Source organism: Artemia sp. Qi Xiang Cuo, chromosome 14 (assembly GCF_049724085.1).
Source record: "Artemia sp. Qi Xiang Cuo chromosome 14, ASM4972408v1, whole genome shotgun sequence".
Classification (NCBI taxonomy): Eukaryota; Metazoa; Arthropoda; class Branchiopoda; order Anostraca; family Artemiidae; genus Artemia; species Artemia sp. Qi Xiang Cuo.
In genome coordinates, this window is record NC_142807.1 from 40,708,287 (window position 1) to 40,731,893 (window position 23,607).

The window sequence follows — 23,607 nt, forward strand, 5'->3', positions numbered from 1 at the left end:
TCAAATACCTTCTTTATAAATTTTTTTCTTCTTTTAATTGAACAAATATATGTAAAACCTTCACCAAAGTTCTAAGGCCAATAGCATTCAACCCGCTCACCCATATTATAGCTAACATCGGCTGACGGGCTAAGACGCACTTTTCAGAACTTTTATTACATTACTCCTTTGTGAGAGGATTCAGCCATGAAGCAATGAGAAACAATAGTCACTGTAGCGTAGAGAATGAGATGTTGGGAAGCATCAACTCTTTTACTACGTAGATTAGTTACTGATTCTTTAGGTTCTAATGTGTTTTTCTATTTTCACACAATTTTTTTTTTAGTTTCATTTCCATTTATTTTCACAATCATATTCCTTTTACCCCAAAGTTTAACTTTTGCATTTACAATGCTTCGAAACCAAAAAAAGACCCTGAAAAAAATATCCTTTTAATATTTTTAATAGGAGGCCTTAAATGACAACGTCATCATTTTCTTCCCGTTCTGCATCCTCACTGCCCTGACATCATCTAATCAAGCAGCCTTTTTCGCTTTTATGAATGATCCTGAATTAAGAGAAAATTTGCTACTATTTTGCTGCTATCTTTCGAAAACCAAAAAGCCACATTCACACAACTGATTGGGATAGCTGGTCGGCTGACAGCACCTGAGATTACAGCCTTCTCTTCAGTCACGTGTTGTTAAGTTTATATTTTTAGAGGAGGATTAACTGGAAAAATATTATTCCTGGTAAATCCTCCCTATCACATAGTGCTGGAGCTCACTGGGCCAGAGAAAAAATAACACATTTAAAAAAATTGCAACTAAATAGAATCTAATCAAAATAAACAGATTTACATAAAAGTTAATAGTATAATGTAAATATAATTTTTTGCTTCACAATAAAAATAATTCACAATAATTGGAGAGTAAAATAACATTTTTCGGCCTAACATCCATAGTCCAGATATATTCGTTCAGTTGAAGGGATACTAAAAGTTAAATGCTTTCTTCATGTTGATAGGGAGAACCGCTCACGAGAATTTGACCCTAAAAACTACGCCTTGGACAATTTACATAGCCCCTTCCCTAAAGAAAGGAGATCCACGGACTTTCCCAATACTTGCGAGCAAAAGTAGATAACCATATCTCCATTATATGCAGACTGTATAACATAATGTTTAGAGGCAAATAAAACACCACTAAAAATAGGAGATATTCATATAGCTTTTCAGAAGTCCCAAGCCAATTACCTATTTCCTAATTTTCTCCCAAAGCTGGGTAAAAATTGATATCCATCTATTTAGAATTAATTGAAAAAACTTTTTCCACAAAATAAATTTTTCCAAAAAAAGTAAAGGCCATCCATTATACCAAAAATGAACAAAAATGGAATCAAATAATCTACCAAGCATACAACTATCACAAATCAGTATCAATAAATAAATGAAACCCAAAACAAACAGAAATTAAAATAAATAACAGAGTCAAACTCAAAACGAGCAGAAATTAAAATGAGTAGGGTTCTAAACCCCTATGCTTTCTAAAAAGCCAGAATATAATTTGTACTTTACGAAGATCCTTTGATTTCCAGCCATATGTCCGTACCTTTTTGACAGACCCGAGAAGATGTTATTTCACCTTTCGCCTTCATCTCACGTGACTTAGTCAAGGAATGTATCTAATGCATCCTCTTCCTTATTCCAACTTGAATGCACATGGATTTTTGATATGTAGCATATTTATTTTGAAATACAGACTGTTTTTGCGATTAAAGTAGAAAACAAAAACCTTTCTTTGAGCCTCAAAAATTTGATATACATTAATTCCGAATGGGGTAACAATTTAGACATGTTAATTATTCCTGGAAAATCATGTGCCCCTTTACAGAAAAAAGTCTCTGACAATAACTAGAAATCCCCAAAAAAGCGATAAATCTCCCGAATTGGAAACCCTGCAATAATTGCTTGCACTTCAAATTTTATGAAATCTCTATACACTTGTCAAGGTCCCTAGTAATCCCCTTATCAATACGAAAACACCTGCAAATTCCCCCTTGTTCTGACTACTCTTCAAATCAATAGTAAGCCATGATATATAGGGTTTTGATGGGATTTGTTCAAGATAGTTTATTTTGCACCAAACAACTAGTTTTTCTTTTATTAAAAGAAAATCCTGAAACCATCAATCGGGCCCTGGAATCCGTTCAGAATAAGTGTGCTGCCGCTTTCAGGAAAAATTAGGAGATGATAAAAATGTCAATTCAAGGTGGTTCTATCTCAGAGCCTTCCTTTGTTATGATGATGAGTTTTTTTTTTCTGTTTTTTATGTTATGAGAAATAAAAACACATACCTCGATATAAGGATTGTTTTCAGAAAAACAAAATTTATTTTCTGGTCTTTAGAGGGCACAGGGGGTTCCTGAGTATTAGATTTTTCCAGATTCAAGTTAGTAAAAATATTTTTAAGCTCAAGTTTGCACCCATGTAGAAATTGGGCTAATGCAGGTCAACCATTTCCGAATATTTATAAATATTCTCATTAAAACTAAATCTAATTTAGATTTACTGTACAGCTTTTATGTAAAAGGATTGTGTAGGTCTGATTATCTTTTCAACTGCACCATGTAGTCGAACTATTAAAAAAAAACGAGAGATCTTCATAAAAAAAGTCACCCTCGCAGAACAAGATCAAATAATGACGGACGGCCTATCTTATATTCTGTTATTAAAAAAAACTTTCTGTTATTTTCCAGTTTGTTTTTTTGCTACTAATTCATTTTTGTTGACGCAGTATTTCTTCGTGTCATGTTTGAGTTAGACTGAACAAAATACTGCAAAATACATGTTTTCCGAGCGTTAGAATTAAGACGACTGGACCATCCAAACTCATAGAAACAAGAGTTGTTTATGTCGTAAACACCTGCTCATATTTTACGAAAAAAAAAATAAAAAAATCAAACCTGCTTTAAAACGGGTCAGCTCTTTAAAATGGGAAAATCAACGATTTCTTGAAAAATTGGCATGAAGACGTAATGTTTTCAGGGTACTAATAATAATAGTAACTTTTAGGCGAAAATGCGAGGAAAAAATTACGACCGTAATGCCCATGACAACTCTAAACATAATATGCATCCAGTTTGACCCCAAGAATCACTAAAAAATCCAGAGAACTTGTAAAAATAATCTCCAAAGCTTTAAATGAATTATATACCCTAAAAAGAGCTAAAAAAATTAGGGGGAAATAATAATTAACGTGAAAATATTAGTGGTGACTACACGTCCAATGTTGGCTCCACATCGTCATTTAAGGACACGGGCTACGGGGCCTACGCTATAGATTTAAAATTACCTAATATTGCCAATATTACTTGTTAAAGGAGCTATTTATGGATTCAATTCAGGGGGCAATTTTGAATGATGGTTCAGTTAAATAAGAGAATATGAAGGTAGAGGGTGGGGGGGGGGGCAAAGTACTTTCTCCTTTTCGTTTCTAGCTATATAAGCCTCGTAAATTCTGCGAAACATACTATATTTGTTAACTCTATTTTGCTTTTAGACGTGTAATTCTAGAAAAAACTACTATTTTTTTAAATATATATCCGCTTAATTATTCAGTCTTTCATCTAGGTTTTTGAGGGGAGTTGACAGATTCAAAAAACATTTTTGTTCGACTGTTTTAGTCAAGATCCGTTATGCCCAGTAGTTCCAAGTCCACTGTCGTTCATAGAGGAAATAAGAATACTCCTCAGCTAGCCCGAATAAAATTTATTCATAGTCGATGATATTTAGTCCTAGTAAACTAATAACTGATTACTACTACTACTAAATAACAACTCACCGCAACACCAAGCCGCCTGAGGCCAACACAGCTACGCATTTCCCATTTCCTTTAAATCGTTCTTTATGACGTCATCCCACCCCAGAAGAGGACGACCTGTTTTCCGTTCAGCCCTAGACGGTTGGCTGAAAAGGATAATATTCGGCATTCTGTCATCCTTCATCTGCACTACATGCCCTAGCCACCTCAAACTTTCTTTCATTATAGCCCCAGAGAGCGGTATCGAACCACATTTTTCGTACAGCCTACTGTTTGAAATACAGTCAGTCATCCGGGAACCCAGAACAATCCGTAAGCAATTTTTCTGGAAAACATATAGAAAATCTTCCTCCGCTTTTCGGAGCGCCCATGCTTCAGAGCCATATTTGACCACTGTCATGACTGTAGCTTCTAATATTGGTTCGCAGACTTATCTTCCTATTCTTCCAAACTTTTTTTTAACTGTGAAAAAACACACTGAGCCTTGGCTATTCTACTTTTAACATCTTCACTGCCCCCAACATATTTACTAATAATATTACCAAGGTAAGTGAAGCTGTCCACCTGATCAATCTTTTCGTTACCCAACGTCACCTTTTCAACTTCACTTATTCCTAGCCTTAGTGACTTGGTCTTCTTAACATTAATTTTCAAACCTATTCTTGCACCCTGGACTCACAAAACCTCTAAAAGTTCATTCATTTTGCTCACACTTTCATCTAGGATGCTTAAATCATCAGCATGTTTTTCCTCCCCGTTTGATTCCGTGGTCTCCCATTGCCTTTCCTGTGCTTCTTGAGACAAATCCATATAAATGGGGATAGAACACAACCTTGCTTAACTCCTGATTTAATACAAAACAGGCTGCTAACCTCATTTCCTACTTTAACTGCAGCAGTGTTATTCCCGTACATAGCAATAATAACTTTAATGTATTTGTCTGGTATGCCATACAAGAATAAAACCTTTGCTAAAGCTCTTCTATCAACATAATCGAACGCTTGCTCATAATCTATAAAACTGAGGACCAAAGGTGTAAGAAAACTCAGGCACTTCTCAATTATAAACCTAAGAATAAAAATTTGGTCAACACATCCTCTACTTTTTCTAAAACCGCACTGTTCTTCTCTTAAAACTTTGTCTACAGCATCTCAGTCTAAAAAGCATAATATTACTAAGTAATTTGCTATTTATACAAACTAATGCCTCGATAATTACCACACTCACTCTTATCACCTTTCTTATAAAGTGGCTTAATAAAGGTTTTCCTAAAATCGTTAGGTACTTCTCCTTTTACAAAAGTCATATTCATAATCGTCAGTAACTTATTTCTAACCTCAGAGCCACCATATTTAAGAAACTTATTTGCCACACTATCAGCACCTGGGGCCTTATCATTTTTTAGTCCTTTTGGTACTGTCGCTAATTCTTCCTCACAAAACGAATCTTTCTTCACATTTTCCAACTTTTTCATTTTCCTCTATATTTTTTCCTGCAACTCTATCCGGGTTTAGCAAATTCTCAAAATGTTCTGCCCATCTTTCTTTAACCTTTTCCTTATCACTAGTTAAGGCCCCGTTCCTATCTTTAAATGGGACAAGTCTGGATTGACTACTCCCTCTTAATTTATTAACATGCCAGTACAATATTTTACTATTATGCCGTCTAGCTGCATCTTCCAGATCCTTGGCAACTTATTTTATCCATGGCCTCCACTTCACAACTCCTTAGTTCATATTTTAATGCTTTCTCCACTTTCTTTACATTCCTTTTGTTTTCATATGATCTATCACTCAGATAATTCTTGTACCTACTCCTTTCTATTAAACATAAAGCCTTTTCACTAATATTCTTAGCTGCCGTCCTAGCTTTCTTCTCTAAGACATCTTCAACAACTCCACAAATTATTTTTTCTAAAATCATTCCAACCATCTTTCACATTGTCAAATTTTAAACTCTCAAGCTTAGTATTCAACTGTTCCCGAAAAGTGTCTCTCAAATTATCATCCTGGAGTCTACCACCATCATAACTTCCCGGAAGGTAGTTACCCTTCCGGAATTTCAGCTTTAAATTAACCCTAGACACTACTAGCTGATGATCTTTACTTTTAACATCAATAACAGCACTCCTATATACCCTAGTATTTTGTATTGATCCTGCCAGTCTACGGTTTACTATAAAATAATCAATAAGGTTTGCTGTCTTACCGTCACGTGGATACCATGTCAACTTATGAGCCATTTTATGACCAAAAACCGTATTGGTTATAACTAGATTGTTATACCTACAAAATTGCAAAAGTCTGTATCCATTACTGTTTTCTTTTCCTACACCAAATTTGCCTAGGCTACCATCTATCCCTATTTCTACCGACCTGGTCACTAATGAATAAATGATCACCAATGAATTCCTTTGATTTGAATTTTGCATCTCAATTGTATACCAATCCGGTACGGAAGGTTTTGAATTTGAGCACTCCAATATTATTTATCGAAGATTCTAAGGGTTATTGAGGATAAATGCAGATCTAAGCCGATTGGCTTATCAGGATTATTTCTCAGTAATTGTTACAATCAAGATTTTTTTTGTTTTTAAAAGGGGCAAAATCTGACCAGGATTTGAGAAAATAGTCAGTTTTCAAGATTCTTGAGTTAACTTTGATTTAAATAGGTGTTTATTTTCTTAGAGTCAAATTTTGAAAATCCGAATTGAATTCCATTTGTGCAGGAAATTATTTGACTTTATTTCCACACTTATCGTTTCTTCGGGCAATAGGAGTCAAACCGGATCATATTAGGATACTTAGGTCTGGTGTGGTGGTGTGATTAAGTTTCTTATCAAAGTATTTCTTTCCCGAGGATATTTCAGATTTCTATATAAAAGCTTTTGTTTCAGACATTAGCCATGCAAAAAGTTCTTCTGTTGGTCTGCTAAAATCAACCAATCAGAGAGAAACCTTTATGCTTACGGGCCTTATGTAAACCTGTGTGATAGGCCTACTCAACTCAACTTCGTGTTGCCTTTTGTTGTACGATGACTGAAGGCCCAACCTGTTAATCGTAGCAAAAAACAAGCAGGGAAGGCAACAAAAGCGCACGAGGATCTTTCGTAGAAAGGGAACCGGTGACGAGCACAGGCCGAAGCAGTATCCTAATTGACCAAGGGTACATTTGCGACGATCGAAGGCATGAATTGCCAAATGTAGCCAGCAGAGGAAGATGTAGAAGTCCACAAGGTTACCTTTCTGCTTAAGGAAAAGCAGGTGAAGACCCAGCGTGGACTTCTTACCGCCTCCCTCTGCTCGCTACGGTCGACACCCTGGGCCTTAGGTCCTGTTAGGATGTCAATATAATTAAAGCTTTACACAAATATAGAAGAATCATTGTTTTCGAACAACAAATATAGTGATACAAAAAGAATAATTATTTTATTCAACAAATGCGACCATACAAAGTAATTCACTACGATATCGAAAAAAAAATAATACTTCTACATTTGTAATAAATAAAGAAAAAAATGAAACATTCGCTTTATCTGTTGGGATTCAAATGAAATAAAACGGACATGATATCACCAATTGGTACATACCGTGGTATGTCTTAAACTATTTCATAAAACAGAATTAATTTAAAAAAAAAAAAAAAAAAAAAAAAAAAAAAAAAAAAAAAAACAGAATGAAGTGCAAAGCCTAAAAATAAGCGTTATGGTTTATCTTTAAAGGCAAAGCATAACCTGACAAACAATTTTAAAAACAACCGATGCATTTCAACCAGCCTTTCCTTCACCTTTTCATGCAACACCCAAACCAAAGAAAAGAAAGACAATCTTGTCTTTTAATCTTGAATAATCGCACAAGATTTAAGAAGCGCAAAATTTAACCTCCCAACAGAGTGTCAAATTCTTTTCTGTGTTAATGAAGAGTGAATAGGCAGGGTTGCGATTTATGTCCAAGTTCTTTGATTTGCTTTACATCGTGGTTAAGTTCAACTTCATAACCGAGACTTTGGTCCGAGACCATACACGAAACATTTGACTTATTCACATAGAGATTGATAGATAATTATTTTTCTGGTAGAGTTCGACTAGGGTTAACTGGCAAATATTGTCCTTTTACTTTTGCATTTTAAGGGTATTTACGAAGTTTTGAAAAAAGAATCCAAATGTCTTAGGAAAAAACAAAAGAAACGTACCAGTCAAAACGACAAATGAATCAAGATTCCCCTTTTCCCTTTATTTGTTGAGATAATTTCACGTATCTTAATAGTCCCGCCGAGTAATACACAATCACATAAATAAGGACGTTAGCTTATCTTAAATTCTTGATTGCTGGGGAAACTTCACAATGTAAATAAACTAACACTATTCCAGCTTTACATGATGAAAACATTAAAGTCAATACTTCAAATAAGATGAGAATTGCAGTTCAATATTCTTTCTAGGGATAATATTCCAAAGATTCCAGTAACATGAGCCATTGAGAATCAAATCAATTCAACCATAAAACGAAGACCAAGAAGATTCAGAAAAAAATTCTTTTTATTTGTCATTTATCTGGTGGATACAATGCCCATGATTACCTCACTACAATGTCCATATCGTATGTGTGTATGATGCCGAGAATACGGGTTCGAGTGCAAAGAATGCGGGTTCAATCATTGTATTCCAAAGGAATCACATTCTATTCAATAGCCAAAATATTTTGTTATTTGTTTAATGTTGATCCTTGCTTATAGAAAGTAATCTTACAAAATGGATCCCCTGCTTCGGAAAGACTAGTCTACAAGGATCTATATTTCAGCATCAACAATAAACACGTGCCATGTATATTTTCCGAGGTTTGAACTTCAACTCAAATTCATGGCAACGAATCGTACTATAGCTAGTTTAGCCTGAATAACCACTAAATACTACCTTTTCCTTTAGTCATACCTTAAAACAGTACACAGCTAAAGTTTTTACTTTTAACCATTTAGATTCAAACTGTAATTCATTTTTTCTTCTAAGATCTTCCCTCTCCATAAAAAAGTTTTTCGCTTACTTGATGGGAAAGGAGAAAATATACAAATTAAAAGCACTCCCCGTCATCTCTGGGAAAGATATAATGTCGGAAGTTGAATTTGAAATAATCGAAAAAGTTAAAATCATTGACAACGTCTATAGATCTATCTATATTGGATGAATAATAAAACACGCACCAATGCAAACAAGGCACGATTATACTTCGTATATCATGCATAATTCTTATAATTAATGGATATTCTAGAAACAAAATGTGCGAAACCGTTCCAAAGAATAATGAGTTTCAAGAATGTAATATCCTAGAATTTTGGGGCTCAGAACCCCTTCTTATGCAACATTTCTAGCTACAAACATTTCTCAGTAAGATACATGTCTCTAAACGCATTTGGAACTAGTATTTCATTTTTCTGTATTGTTCTGATTAGTTAAAATAATGTATTTGAGTATGCTTGTCGCTTTCCTACCACTTATATCCAAGTTCAGCGGATGTTTAGTCTAATATTGTGCAAGATATGTTCCTTTCCTTTTTTATATAATATCTGATTTAGTGATCATTTTGATATAAGCATACAGAAAGGTAATATTTGATCAGAAATTACTTAATAATATCACAACTATCAGGCTGTAGATTATTATTAGCGTTCAACCAAATCTCCAGCAATCTAACCGCTGCTTATACCAAATTGTGAAAAAATGAATAAAAAGAATTCTCAAGTTTATAATCATCAAAATACCAATACATTGCTATTTTCATTTCAAATTCACCTTGACTTACAACTCTTAAACAGCAAAGGAAAAGGAAATAAAAGCAAAAAACAAAAACAAGAAAATTCAGAACAAGATTGCATTGGCTCTAAAATATCGCCTTACCCAAAACAAAAGAGCGCTTTCACAATTTCAAATTTCATCACACATTTCAAAAGAACGAAAGTTAGTTTTTAAGCTTTTCATAAGAATGACTCTTCTAAAATTTAAATAAGAAAATACCCACAAAATTACAGGGAATAGCTGAATGATTCAACTTCAATTTGGTATACAGCATACACGATAGTTATTATGTTTGGTAGTCAATGCGCTTAGGGTACCGAAACATTTTTAGTCAGTATTTATCATAAAGTTTCTCTTCTACTTCCTATGAAGTACACGCCCCTCTGAAACTGTGACCGGTGGACTCATTTTCCGGAAAAAAGTACCTCCAACATTGGCCTTATTTTTTTCTTTATAAAAATCTGACAGTTTAAAGTGCTTCTAATCCTAATTTATTCAACGAATGACTCTTTCGGTGCTGTTATGTTTTAATGTATTCTTTAGCAAGTTTTATATGAATTTCTGTTTTGTACCATTTTATATTTTTGATGCCAAATTCTTTTACCTTATTTTTAATTTATTGACCATTTTTTTCTGCCTTTCTTGCTTTTTCTTCTTTTTTTATTCTGGACTTTGAAAATCGAATTCGGCCCATCGGGCCTCGTGGTAGACATTTAAAAAAAATAATATACTATCCCCTAATACTAGATGATAAATTAGAAAAAAAAAAAAATTAGACAACCACGCAGAAATCAAAACATGCAAAATCAAAATACCTGGCCACAGTACCAAGGTATAAAACTAGCTTCATAGCATCTAAGAGTTTTTTCTCCTTCAAATAATAGCACTTTTTCTAAATCCGTTTTCACAAACAACTCTCAGGGAAATCGTGGATAAAAAGTCATGTAAAAAAGAAATCACAGTAGCCACTAGAATTATCCCTAAGAATGAAGAATCCAGCAGTCTTTACAGCATTGTTAATTCTGCCTATTTCCATGCTCTAGGCTGTATATATAGCCATTGGCAGTGTTTTAATATGATATTAGTTCAGTCATTTAAATAGAACTGTCAATAATTAAACTTGGGTCATTACAATATCCCAGAGTCATCCTCACCCAGCATTAGCGGAGATTCAACTGTGATGCCTTCTCTTTTACGACAGTCGTCATACATCTCAATAGAATTTTCTAAAATAAAAAGACAATATGATAATCATTATCAAAGACTGCAAATGAATATTAAACTATCCTAACAAAAAATTGATACCACAGGAAACCCCCTAAAAAGGAAAATTTTATACTTATTAGAACAGTTCAATAATCAGAGGCCTTGATAGGCTGCGTGGGCAGTGGTGTTCCCCTAAAAAATAAAATAAAAATATTTCTTCTTCTATCTTTTACTGTGGTTAAACCTTTTCAAAAACAGTAATGCATTTTCTGTATTTCTCGTAGCAAGAATAATAGAAACTGATTCACCAAATTCTCAGCTTCGGGATGTCTCGCAAGGTTTAGTAGATGCCCTATGCACCATTTCTGGGCATGGAGGATTAAAGGGCATCTGGGATATATAATGCAAGACTACAATAGAGGAAACAGTGCCTTTTCTAGTAAGATCTTTTACTTTCTCTTTCTGAATACTTTTAGTTTCAGCATTGTAAAACCGTTATAAAAGCCGAATTTTCAACTCGATCCCCCAGCTGTCAGTCAAAACGGTGTATAATTACCAAACTTTTGGCATAAAAAAAGAAGTTAGTACGCTCTCTTGTGAGCATCCAAAAACCAAGTGACTCTGGTTATAAGACTACTTTATTCGTTGTACAGGATCACGTTATTTTATTCAGATTAGCAACTGGCTGGGTGTTACGAACACTTTCAATATCTGAAACCTAGAATTATTACAATAACAATCTTAGAACCCTTTCTAACAGCCTGGATGATCGCTGGTAAACAACTCATGGTTAGGAGTTCAATATTAAAGGAAAAAAATAAGTCAGATGTAAACTAGTGAAGGATGTACACCCCTCCCCCTCCCCCACACCTTAAGTGCAGTTGGTTTGTTTTTTGTATATTACATGTATAGGAATCTACGCTCTAGCTTTGCCTATTTTAAAGACTAAAGAGCCATAAGGCATCAACGTATTATTAATTTAATTTTTTCCCAGCAACTACTTCATACGGAAGGTGTGGTTGTAGAAACTTCGGAGGGGACTCATTTGATTGGGAAAGGAAAGTTCTAGTGCCTTTTTTGGGAGTAAAAAGTGGACGGAAGGTAACCAGCCCTTCTCTCATGCCCTTTTTAGCTGCCCTCCTCCAAAAGGAATCTGACACAAATTTTGAGATAGTCATTTGGTTCAAAATAGTCTAAAGTCAAATAACTATGCCTCCAGGGATGATATAACCCCCCGAAGCCCCTGGGACAAGGACTGTAAGTTATGCAAGTTGCCCATTGTTTACACATAAGGTTTGTTATTTGGAAAAGGGGATGTGTTTGACCTGGGTCTCCCAAAATCCCAAAACGCGAAGGGGATTAAAGTGAAACTTTCAGGAAATGTTGATGGCGATGTCGAACAAAATCGAAACATACTATATACGTGCTAGTTGTCAAAGGGGCGTACCAGCTATATCTAGGGAATGACTGAGAAAATTAAGTTGAAACTTTAAGGGCATGTTGAGAAGGAGATGTTGGAGAGTGATAGGAGGGCAACCCCCCCCCCAGCACATTTTAGATCCCCTAAACATTAATCAAAATTCTGAAAAAAGTCATTTTGTTCAAAATGGTCAAAGGGTCTAATAACTATGTCTCCGCGGATGCCGTGCTCCCTACAGCCCCCGGGGCCTAAGTAAAGAGCGATGTTGGCACTATGTATTATTTATTTTTAAAGAAAAGTGATGAGAGCGAGTGTGGTAATTACAGAGCCATTAGCTTGGGTTTTACAGGAAGCAAGCGACTTAGTCTGATGATATTTTTTTAGACTTAGAGATGCTGTAGATTAAGTTTTAAAGACGTGTCAACCAAATTTTCACTTTGAAAATATGGCTTTACCCCACTTTTGATATAGTTTAGACACGTTTCGCGGATGAAGTATAACTGATTGTCTAATTCTTTTTCGGCCATCTATCTGTCTCTCCAGTTCTGTTTAAATTATTTGAGCAACTGCACATAAAACCACTTTGGTTTTAAGAATGAATAAAGACCGTGACCACGCACATCACCTGATTGCTAACCTTTTATTAAATGCTAGTGAAAATAATTATGTTCTTTATTTTGCTGGGTTGAACGTGGCTAGAATCTTTGGCATATAATAGCCGTTCTGAATGTTTGTCAAATGTCCAACTAGGTGAACATGCGGTCGAAGCGCAAGACGTATCATTGTGTCCCAATCGGGTCAAATCTTCCTGCTACGTGGCGACTTTTAAAGCAAATTTTGGTTAGTAAGTCTAGGAAAGCGTAAGGTCTATTAGTTGCACTAAATTTTAAATATAGTTCTATTGATCGGTTGTCCCATATTTGCTCACTCTTGCTCCGTTTTGGTCTCTCTTTTCGCCTACTGATACTAGAGACATTCAAAATTGCTCCTATAAGTATGCAAAATATTCGCCTCGGCTGGTTCTTTGCCCAGGTATTAATTATTTTTCTTCGCTATATGGAGTTGCTAATCCTGTAATCGCTGGCAAAAAAAAAAAAAAAAAAAAAAAAAAAAAGTACCAGGAGCAGTTTACTGAAAAGTACCAGGAGCAGTTTACTGGCGAAAGCACCTTTGAAACTGTTCTTTACTGTTTGTATTTTATTTTGCAAGATGGAATATACTTGTGTCATGTTTTTTTTTCTATTTGTTACTTCATAAGTTTTGTGTTTTTATATCTACGACGGGCAATAAATCCATACATACACAAAAACATGCAATATCTCTTAATTTAACAAGTATCATTATTAAAATCAAACTATTCTCTCAGTTATCAGCAAATTGACTCTTATCTTCTTTCTTGTAAAAGGGATTGAATTAAAGCTTTCTTATAATCATTAGCTACTTCCCCTAAAAATCCTTTTCATAACTTTCAGTATCCTGTTTCTAGCTTCATAACCACTACACTGTCATTGGTGTTAAAAATAAAGATCACCATCTAGTAGTGTCTAGGGTTAAATTAAAGGTGAAATTTTGGAAGGGTAGCTACCTTCCGGGAAGCAATGACGTTGACAGACTCAAGGATGAAAATTTGTGAGTAACTTTCCAGGAGCAGTTGAATACTAAACAAGAGAGTTTAAAATTTGATAATATAGAAGATGAGCGGAATAATTTTAGGAAGATAATGTGAAGTTGCTGATGGTGTCTTAGGGAAGCAAGTTATGAACGCCGCTATAAATATTAGTGAAAATGCTTTATGTTTAATAGAGAGGGGAAGGGCATGTATAAGAATCATCTGAGTGATAGGTCATATGAAAATAAGAGGAACATAAAGAAAGTTGGAAAAGCATTACGCTATGAACTAAGGAGTTATGACGTGGAGGCCATGGATAAAATTGCCAGGGAACTGGAAGATGGCGCTAGATGACATAATAGATATTGTACTGGCATATTATTAAATTGAGAGAGAGTAGTCAATCTGAAAATGTCCCAATTAAAGATAGGAACGGGGCTACAATTAGTGATAAGGGAGAGTTAAAGAGAGATGGGTAGAAACTTTTGAAAATGTACTTAACTGGGATAGAGTTACAGGAAAAGATATAGAGGAAAATGAAAAAGTTTGTTACACCTTGGATGAGAAGAAAGATTTATTCTATGAGGAAGAATTAGTGACAGTAATAAAACAGTAAAAGAAAAATAATAAGGCCCCAGGTGCTGATAGTGTAGTAAATAAGTTTCTTAAATATGGTGGTTATGAGGTTAGAAATAAGCTACTCAAGATTATGAATATGATTTTTGAAGAAAGGGAAGTACCTAGCGATTTTAGAAAGACCCAAATTAAACCCCTGTATAGGAAAGGCGATAAGATTGAGTGTGGTAATTAAAGAGGCATTTGCCTGGTCTCAGTAGGCAGGAAATTTCTTAGTATGATAATACTTTTTAGACATACAGATGCTGTAGACAAGTTTTAGGGGAAGAACAGTGCGGTTTTAGGAGGGGTAGAGGATGTGTCGACCAAATTTTCACTCTTAGGTTAATAATTGAGAAGTGCCTGTGTCATCAAACCCCTTTAGCCCCCAGTTTTACAGATTATGAGCGCTTGATTCAGCTGATAGAAGAGCTTCCGCAAAAATCTTATCTTTGTATGGTATACCAGACAAACAAATTAAAGTGACTTGTGCTACGCACGAGAATAATACTGCTGCGGTTAAGGTAGGAAATGAGGTTAGATCTGGTTTCGCATTAAACCAGGAGTTAAGCAGGGCTGTGTTCTAACCCTATTTGTATGGATCATTTTGATAGACTTTGTCGTAAGGTACACAGGAAAGGCAATGGGAGGACACGGAATCAAATGGGGAAGTAAAACTTTCATGGACTTAGATTATGCTGATAATTTAAGCATCCTAGATGAAAGCATGAGTAGAATGAATGAACTTTTAGAGGTTTTGTGAGTTCAGGGTGCTAGAATAAGTTAAGATGAATAGGTGACGTTGGATAACGAAAAGATCGATCACGTGGACAGCTTCACTTACCTTAGTAGTATAATTAGGAAAGATGGTGGGAGCAGTGAAAATATTACAAATAGAATAACCAAGGCTCAGTGTGTTTTTTCACTGTTGAAAAAAGTTTGGAAGAATAGGAAGATAAGTCTGCGAACCAAGATTAGAATATTTTGAAACTACAGTGATGACAGTTTATAATTCTGAAGCATGGGCACTCCAAAAAACGCAGAAAGATTTGCCAGACGTTTTCCAGAGAAATTGCCTACGGACTGTTTTGGGTACCCGACTGACTGGTCGTATTTTACACAGTAGGCGGTACGAAAAGTTAGGACAGGCTAGGGCACGTTTTGCGGATGAAGGTTTAACCGTTTGTCGAAGATTGTCCTTTTCGGCCAACCGTCTAGGGCTGAACAGAAAGCAGGCCGCCCTCGGTTGGGGTGGGAAGATGTCGTATGGAAAGATTTAAAGGAAATTAGAACTTCCTGAGAGGGTGTAAAGAGGGAGGCTTTGAATAGATACGGATGGAGCAGGAGCGCGCGTAGCTATGTTGGCCTCAGATGGCTTGATGCTGTGGTGAGTTTTCAATAGTAGTAGTAACCACTATACTCCAAAAACGTTATCATGGTTTAACACTCTCAATATCATTGTTTTGTCTACTCTTATTTGATTCACCCATGGTTTCCATATTTTATTCGCTTTACACCTTTTCTTTACACCATTCGCTTTACATCTTTTTTTCCTCTGCTATTCAACCAAGAGCTACTTTTTTCACACGCCTCAGAAAAGCTTAATTAATCCTGTTATTTTCCAAATAATAATGACAAATACAAAAACCTTATCAAAAATAACAGCCAGCGAACACTTTTGACACCTTGTTACCTTCTGAACACCTTGTCACATCTATAAAGACGGTGACCCGTTAAAAATAATACCATTTTCATATTTAAGGTACAGCAGCGCTTAATTGAGTGACTTATAACAAAAAAGATTACAAAAAGGGTGCTTACCAAATGAATTTCTTTTGGAATTTATAGGCTTTGCTATGTTGCTCTCCGGAATAAAAAATGCTACCATTATAGCACATATTACCAGAAATGATCCAAAAACAAACGGTGGACCTGGAATAAACTGCAAAAGAAAGGTAAGTTTATCAATTGCACAAACCTTGCACGCTAAATATAGACAAATTAACAGGAGAAGCAAAATACTAAGTTAAGTACCATCCATGAAAGCCTTGAATACAAATAATAAGTTGAAATCATAAATATATCGATAGGCCTATAGATATAGCCCAGAACACAGCAAATAATATGTAGCAAACAAAGTCTGGCACAATAAACACAAACATTTTTCAGATTAACAAACACACTTAAAATGACTATTGGTGATATCTTTTACGAAAAAATCCAAAGAGAATTTCTATAACACTTCGCTCGAGAATCAGCACAATTTCACACAGCTAGGAATATTACATAGAGAGTACCCTTTCACTAAAAATTACCAAAACCGTCAGGTTACAGGATGCAAGCCTGCACAATAAACAATCATTTCTATCGGAAATGAATTTTAGCCCCCCCCCCTATATATGACAATTCAGGGTATATATTTCTACATTAGGGGGGGGGCAATTTTATTTCTGATGTAAATGGGAGGTAAGTTTAAACTTTACCCCCCGCCCCCTAATGTAGAAATATATATCCTGAATTGGAATATATAGGGGGGGGGGGCTAAAATTCATTTCCGATAGAAATGATTGTTTATATTTGTAATCAGCATAAAAAAAGGCATCGAATGGTGTATTCACTTTATTTGAAACTCAATAATATGATTTGGTAAATATTGACCGATTTATTTTGTATCCCTTTAAATATTAAAGTAGTTCAATGTTGATTTTGTTTTGTAGCCGTAAATATTAAATAATATTAGGCCTGTAGAAAAAGAAACAAATATTCCAATTAGATTTTTGTTCTTTGGTTATGTCTTATGCTTAGACCTATGCATCGCAATTCTAAATACCTTTTTCTTAACCCTAATTGGGTATCGATAGTGGCTGTCATCATCCTATTGTGCAGGCTTGCATCCTGTAACCTGACGGTTTTGGCAATTTTAGTGAAAGGGCATTCTGTATGTAATTTACCCCCCCCCCCCAATGTAGAAATATATACCCTGAATTGGCATATATACGGGGGGGGGGGAGAGCTAAGATTCATTTCCAATAGAAATGATTGTTATATTCGTAATCAGCATAAAAAAAGGCATCGAATGGTGTATTCACTTTATTCCTATCTCAATAATATGATTTGGTAAATATTGACCAATAAATCCTTAAATAAATAATGTAAATGCAAAATAAATCCTTATATAAATAATATAAAATAAACTGGTTCAAGATATTAGAAAGAAAAATAAATTTAAATTATATAATTATGATAAAATAGCACTGACTAGGTAAAAAAAAGTTGTCGCCCATGTATCAACCCCCCCCCCTACTCTCGTGAAATAGAGCGGATGGTCATAAAAAACTTTATCAGGACCAAGGAGCCCTGTCTTCAACCCCAATCCCTGGCCAGGATCACAGCGCGACTTTTATAAATAAAACAGATCAAATGCTTATTCCATAAATTTTGTTTGTGTTGATTACGATAAAAGACGAATGACAAATGTGTGGAGATTAAGTATATATTTAAAAAATATTAAAAGGGTTTTTTGAGCTTCATGATTACAAGTATGACGGTAAAATTGCAATGAAAACGTCATAATTAAACCAAAATTAAAAATATTTTGCCAACAGGATTCATGGGCTGATGGTGCTTCCTACACTCTACCTCCGGCTCCACGCATACATTCAGGATTATAACTCATGGTCATTCAGGAAATCTAGGAAATTGTCTTCAATAATTAAATGTTCGTGACTAAGATCGCAGTAAAGTCGTCCTAAATCAAAACACAGTTTTGCCTTAGGATACATCTTTCAAATTGTGTTTGATTTCCACCAAAATCGATGTTCAGGGATTTTTGAGCCTACTGATTATCATTATAACGTAAACTTTTTTGGGATTATTCCTATACTATTTCTCGTTTACTAACAAGAGAAAAGGTTTATCCAAGTTGATGAATCCTAAATATGGAAATGGAGCTTTAAGTTATACCATGTGTATCGCTAAGCAACTAATGGCTTCCATCATTTTTAGTTGCAGCTCAACTATAAACAAACCAATTAGAGCCCAGGATTGGTACATTAATCTAAAGCTTATAGTAAAAGCACTTTCTTGACGTTGAAATTAAAGTTGAAGGAAAATCCCTTAGCAGGTACATTGTTTGTTTTTTTACATTTTTTTCAGACGAACCCTTCTCCTAGTTAAAAGCGGCCCTTTATTACGCTTTATTATTATTATTTTTTTCCGTACCTGCCAGGAAAACATTTTCCATGAATTTTTGGTTAAAATTTGCCGGCAATTTTAGCAAACTTATTGGGGTTACTATTTCTTGACCAGTTTGTAGCATTTTCATGATTCATAGGCAACATCAAGTTACTTAATTTTGCATTAAACCAGTCAGAGGTTGCTGAATTTGTCATTATGTCCCATTAAATATTATAGACTATTTGCACAATTGGTTCCAATATTACTTGAAGCCATAACCTAGGTGGGATTCAGATTTTAGGCTTGAGTATCGTGAATTATTGGATTGTTTAAGCAATCTGTCGGTTAAGAGGATACTTCATAGTCGATTAGTAAAATTGGTTAAATGTTGTATCTAGTATTTACGAGGGCTTGCTTTTTAGGAGGCGAGTAGTTTGCCTATTTGGTTAATAATCCGTCTAACCTAACATAGGCAAGTTATTGTTGGGTAGTGATAAGATTTGTTAACTGACCCTTCCTTTATAATCTTTTTGTATCTTTCTAGGGAGTAGTTTATTGAGTTGGCAAGTTATTTAGCTGGTACTTAGCTGAAATTTTATTTCGTATCATTCATACCGCCAGAGATCGTACCTGAATTGTTTCTAGTATTGTTATCGTGTCTAAATTATGTGTCATATCGCTATCCAGTGCTGTGTGGATATCAATGTCGTATTACAATGCCAAATACAGTATTTGTTATTATATAGTTTGTACCACAACAGATCGTATCTGAATCGTTTCTAGCATTGTTATCGTATATCGTGTCTAAATTATGTGTCATGTCGCTATCCTGTGTTGCGTGGATATCAGTGTCGTATTGCAATCCCTAATATAGTATGTGTATTTCAGGTTAAGTACCCAACACCTACCAATATTTTGTCCCTTATGTATATAAAAAGTAAGTTGAAAGGCCAAATAAGGTATTGATCATTGGTTGATACAGAGATTTTTAAAGATGATTTGCATAAGTCAGCTAATCATAATCCTAGCATCAAATTTTGTTAGTTGTCTGGAAATTAACAAGTTTTCGTAACTCATATACGTTGTTGATGGAATACCCTTCGATTGTCATTAGAAGGGTGATTTGAGGCCTGTTGATCACAGAAGCATTTGGCTTCTGGATTCACAGCCATCGGCAAACATATAGCTTATCCTCAAGTCGCGGTTCGTGAATGCCTAACAACCCGAAGTTTACCACACCACTAATAGATGGAATGTAAGATTCCAGGAGGGAAGAAATGGAAGCTTCAAAGACACATTTCTAAAGAGATCTTAAAAAGTCGTCTTTCACTAGAACAATACCCATACCACAAAAATTCACGTCTTCAGTCGCATACAAGCCACAGAAATTGAAAAACATGAGTCCTGGGGTCCCTCTAGTTCACAATATGCCTTAAGATCGAGAGAGTGATAGAATTCAACCCCCAAGTCCTAAATATGAAGCATCATGCGTGTCAATTATTCTCTAATTATGCTATCCCTCACGATCGAGTTCAAAAGATATAGTCATCAAGTCTTGTAGATGAAACGCCCAACGTGCAAATCTAGTTCCTGTTTGAAGAAGGTTCCTTTAAGTATGGAAATCTAAAAAGACAATGAGTTTTAAAAGTGTGTACAACTTGAAACTGAAGTTTACATTGCCAGACAGCACAATTACATGAGGGGATGCATTTCAAAAATACAAATCAACCACATGCCATGTCAGACAATACCAACTGTACACAGGGAACCGAGTATCGGAATTATCAGTCAGTCTACCGGCACGAGTTTCAGGAGTGTGGGGAGGTCCTCTTTTCTTACCAAAAGGCATCGACAAGCTGGAATACAGTCACAAACAACTGCTTAGAGTATTGAAGAGCTTGAACGAGTAAACTATAAGGGCATGTTGGACGGGTCTAGTAAGAAGCCGGAGCTCTATCATACCAACTTACAAGGGAGATATGATTCGTGTGAAGAATCTGCAGTAAAAGAACCTCCAGAACTGTTGCCCCTTTTAAAGAATGGACGAGACGTAGACACATGTAGATGCCATCAAGCGAATCACCAAGATAAATGATTTAGGCGAGAATAAGAAAATCTTCGTTGCAACCCTCTATTTCTACGTTAATCCCTAAAGGAGCAGCTGCTTTGATTCCGTAGAGGCTAATTAAGGAAAAAATATCAGAAAGGAGTCCTCCTCAAACGTAATTTCTTGGCTTCCGCCGTCAACGGCCTCAAAAGAGATGGCGTAGTGTTGTCCCAGGCGGTAAACCTAGTGACCTTGGCGTTTTCCTCTCGACCTGGAAGGAATTACCTTCCTATCACTTTATCCTCTAGGATAAAATGGCAGAATTTTTTTTCTATTTTTTGTACACTTTGTTTACAGCAATGAAAGAAGGAGGTGTAAGTTGTCGGTGTTGTAAGTTTTGCGATTTAGTCCGGGATACAAACGTTGTCTTCTAAAAAGACTATTCAGTCTGATAGTCTTAAAAAGACTATCAGAGTAGCTGCAAGAGGATTTACTCCTAAATAAAGATACACAGCTTTTATATTGAAAAATAAATAAGGGTTGTTCTGTTCTTTAGTTTAAAAACCATTTGGCCCCTATTAGCCTCCAACTGTGCCCCGACAGACGTCCTAAATCAGAACACGTTATAAACGTTGACACGTTACTCCTTGTTGAAAATCAGAGTCAAACAAGAAATTTTAATCTGAAAGCTCCGGTTGATTGCTAAGTCGATATTTAAAACCTTCTCAGCTTGTCGATTGCAAATCTGAGGCTGAATTTGCAATGCAGAAGTTCAACATAAGAATAGATGGATAGATAGATAATCTATTCAGCCACTAGGCCATACACACACATTACAATGATTATATAAGACAACAGCCAGCATACGCTTAAATAAATGGTATAACTACTAACAACAAACAAAAACCTTAAACCCATTATTTACATCTTTTTAAACCCTCTTTTATAAATCCAGTCACTGCTATAATATTGTAGGTACGCATTTTCCCGTCTTATGTTTGATTTTCACCCAGCGAAAGTCAGCACGACTAGTCCTACTAATTCTTCTTCACCATCGCTACTCCCAGCCCGATCTTTCCCAAAGCAGCTCCTCCTAACACAACTGTTTCGGCTAAGACTTCTTCTACGACAGAACCTCCTACCACGTTCCAACTACCAATTAAGACTAGCTTCTATTAATAATAAAACTTGTTGGTAAATATTGTAGCTATTAACATATAAAAAAATTGTATATATTATTAGGCGAACAGAAATTAAATAAATGAAAAAAGGAAAACTTTTGCATAGAAAGTAAAGAGCCAATTAAAACTATTAAAAGTAACGGAAATTACTACTAACAGAAGAAGCAAAATCTACAAAAAATACGTAAGAAATTACAACAACATACAATGAAACCAAACTGAAAATAAACAGAAACAGTCATAAATAAGTGCGGATTTGCCCTCCCCCGGCCTCCTCTCCCAAGACTTAAGTGTCGTTTGGTTTTTATTGAAAAAAATCTGCACCTAAGCAGTTTTTCTTCTTCATTGCAGTATCAAAACAATAAATTTTCTAGAAATTCTTTTTATCGATATGAGTATATTTGTAACAGCCAATTTAGTTTTATAGTCTAAACAGTAGCGAAGCCTGTAAGACAAAAAAAAAAACAAAAAACTTTTTTTTGTCAGGATCAGAGGGTTTTTTGCACCATCCTTCCAGCACAAAATTAAATTTCACGTTGCCCCCCCCCGCAACCCCAAGGAAACTATCTCTGAAAGTTACAAATCGATTCCCTAGTCATGACACAAAATAGAGTACACTTACAAAAACTTTAATTTTGGTAATACCCACCTACGAAGAGGAAAGGCCCCCCCCCCTTGATGGAACTTTTTGTCTAGTCGCATGCTTAACGTAGTCGAACATCCACTTTTTTCTTAATAACTGCAAATTTTACACAAAAAGGGATGTATTTTCCTTTTGCTTTTGTTGGCAAAAGAAAAGCCTAATGTCAGTATTCGAACTCTTGACCCTGAGCTTGGAATTATGATATTCTTTACATATATACAAATAAAAGGGTTGTCCGTAGAATTAGACTAGTTACAGATACTCACTCATTATATAAAGGACAGAAATGTCACAATTATTTGTACTAAACGTTTTTCAACATTAAGATTTACAACATAAAACATAGTTTAATATTTCATGAAGATCTTTATTTTCCAAACTTTTTCTTTCTTTTGAATTCCTTCTTTCCAAATGTATATGAAAATCAACAAGATAAACAGAACTTCCATTTTAAACAATTTATTCAGTTCTCAGTAAAGTGCAAATAACATCGAGTCTTTTGGGGGCTTGCAGGGATGGTATATGCACAGTTATCTGTTGCTGTTATCTTCGTTTTTAAGTTTGGCTTCTTGGTTCATTACAATCTCTTTTTGTTTCAAGTTTCATTTCTTAAGTCTTCACGATGTCTGCTCATTATAGTTTTTATGTCTGTTCTACTTTTCAGGTTGTTTTTTTTGTTTGCTTTAGTACAAGAACAACAAAGACATCTTAGAAACCAACAAAGTTATGAATGCATTACAATTCTCTCTTTTGCCGGCTCTTTACATTCTGAAGAGCCTTGGCTCTTCAGTAGAAAATTCACATCAGGAAATAAACGCAGTTTATGTTTCTGCGACCATATTTGGATTTCATCCGCATATCGTCAATCGGGTATCAAAGGGACATATCTCCAATAAATTTTCAGAAGAGCAAAAAAAAATCTACAATTTTTTTTTCCTCTCCGATCCGATAACCGTGAAACAAAAATAGATCGATATGTAAATCAATACATATCAATACGTTTTTGTTTTACAATTATCGCAAGGGAAATAAAAAAGTTGTGATTTTTATTGTGCTCTTCTGAAAATTTACAATTATGGAGATACGTCCTTTTGATACCCGACTGACGAATATGCAGTTTCA

General features: G+C 35.2%; 1 protein-coding gene across 2 annotated transcripts in view; it reads right to left on the minus strand.

Annotated features, from left to right (window-relative positions):
- Window positions 1-7,459: 7,459 nt before the first annotated feature.
- The window catches only part of LOC148944468 (solute carrier family 71 member 1), a 113,467-nt gene continuing 97,319 nt past the window's right edge, over window positions 7,460-23,607 (minus strand). For both annotated transcript variants that reach the window (XM_089100653.1, XM_089100652.1), the window contains 2 exons: window positions 16,260-16,380; window positions 7,460-10,814 (listed from right to left, as the gene is read on the minus strand). In XM_089100653.1, the coding sequence (XP_088956779.1) occupies window positions 10,717-10,814; window positions 16,260-16,380 (219 nt within the window). In that variant the 3' untranslated portion in view covers window positions 7,460-10,716. The remainder of the gene's footprint in view (window positions 10,815-16,259; window positions 16,381-23,607) is intronic.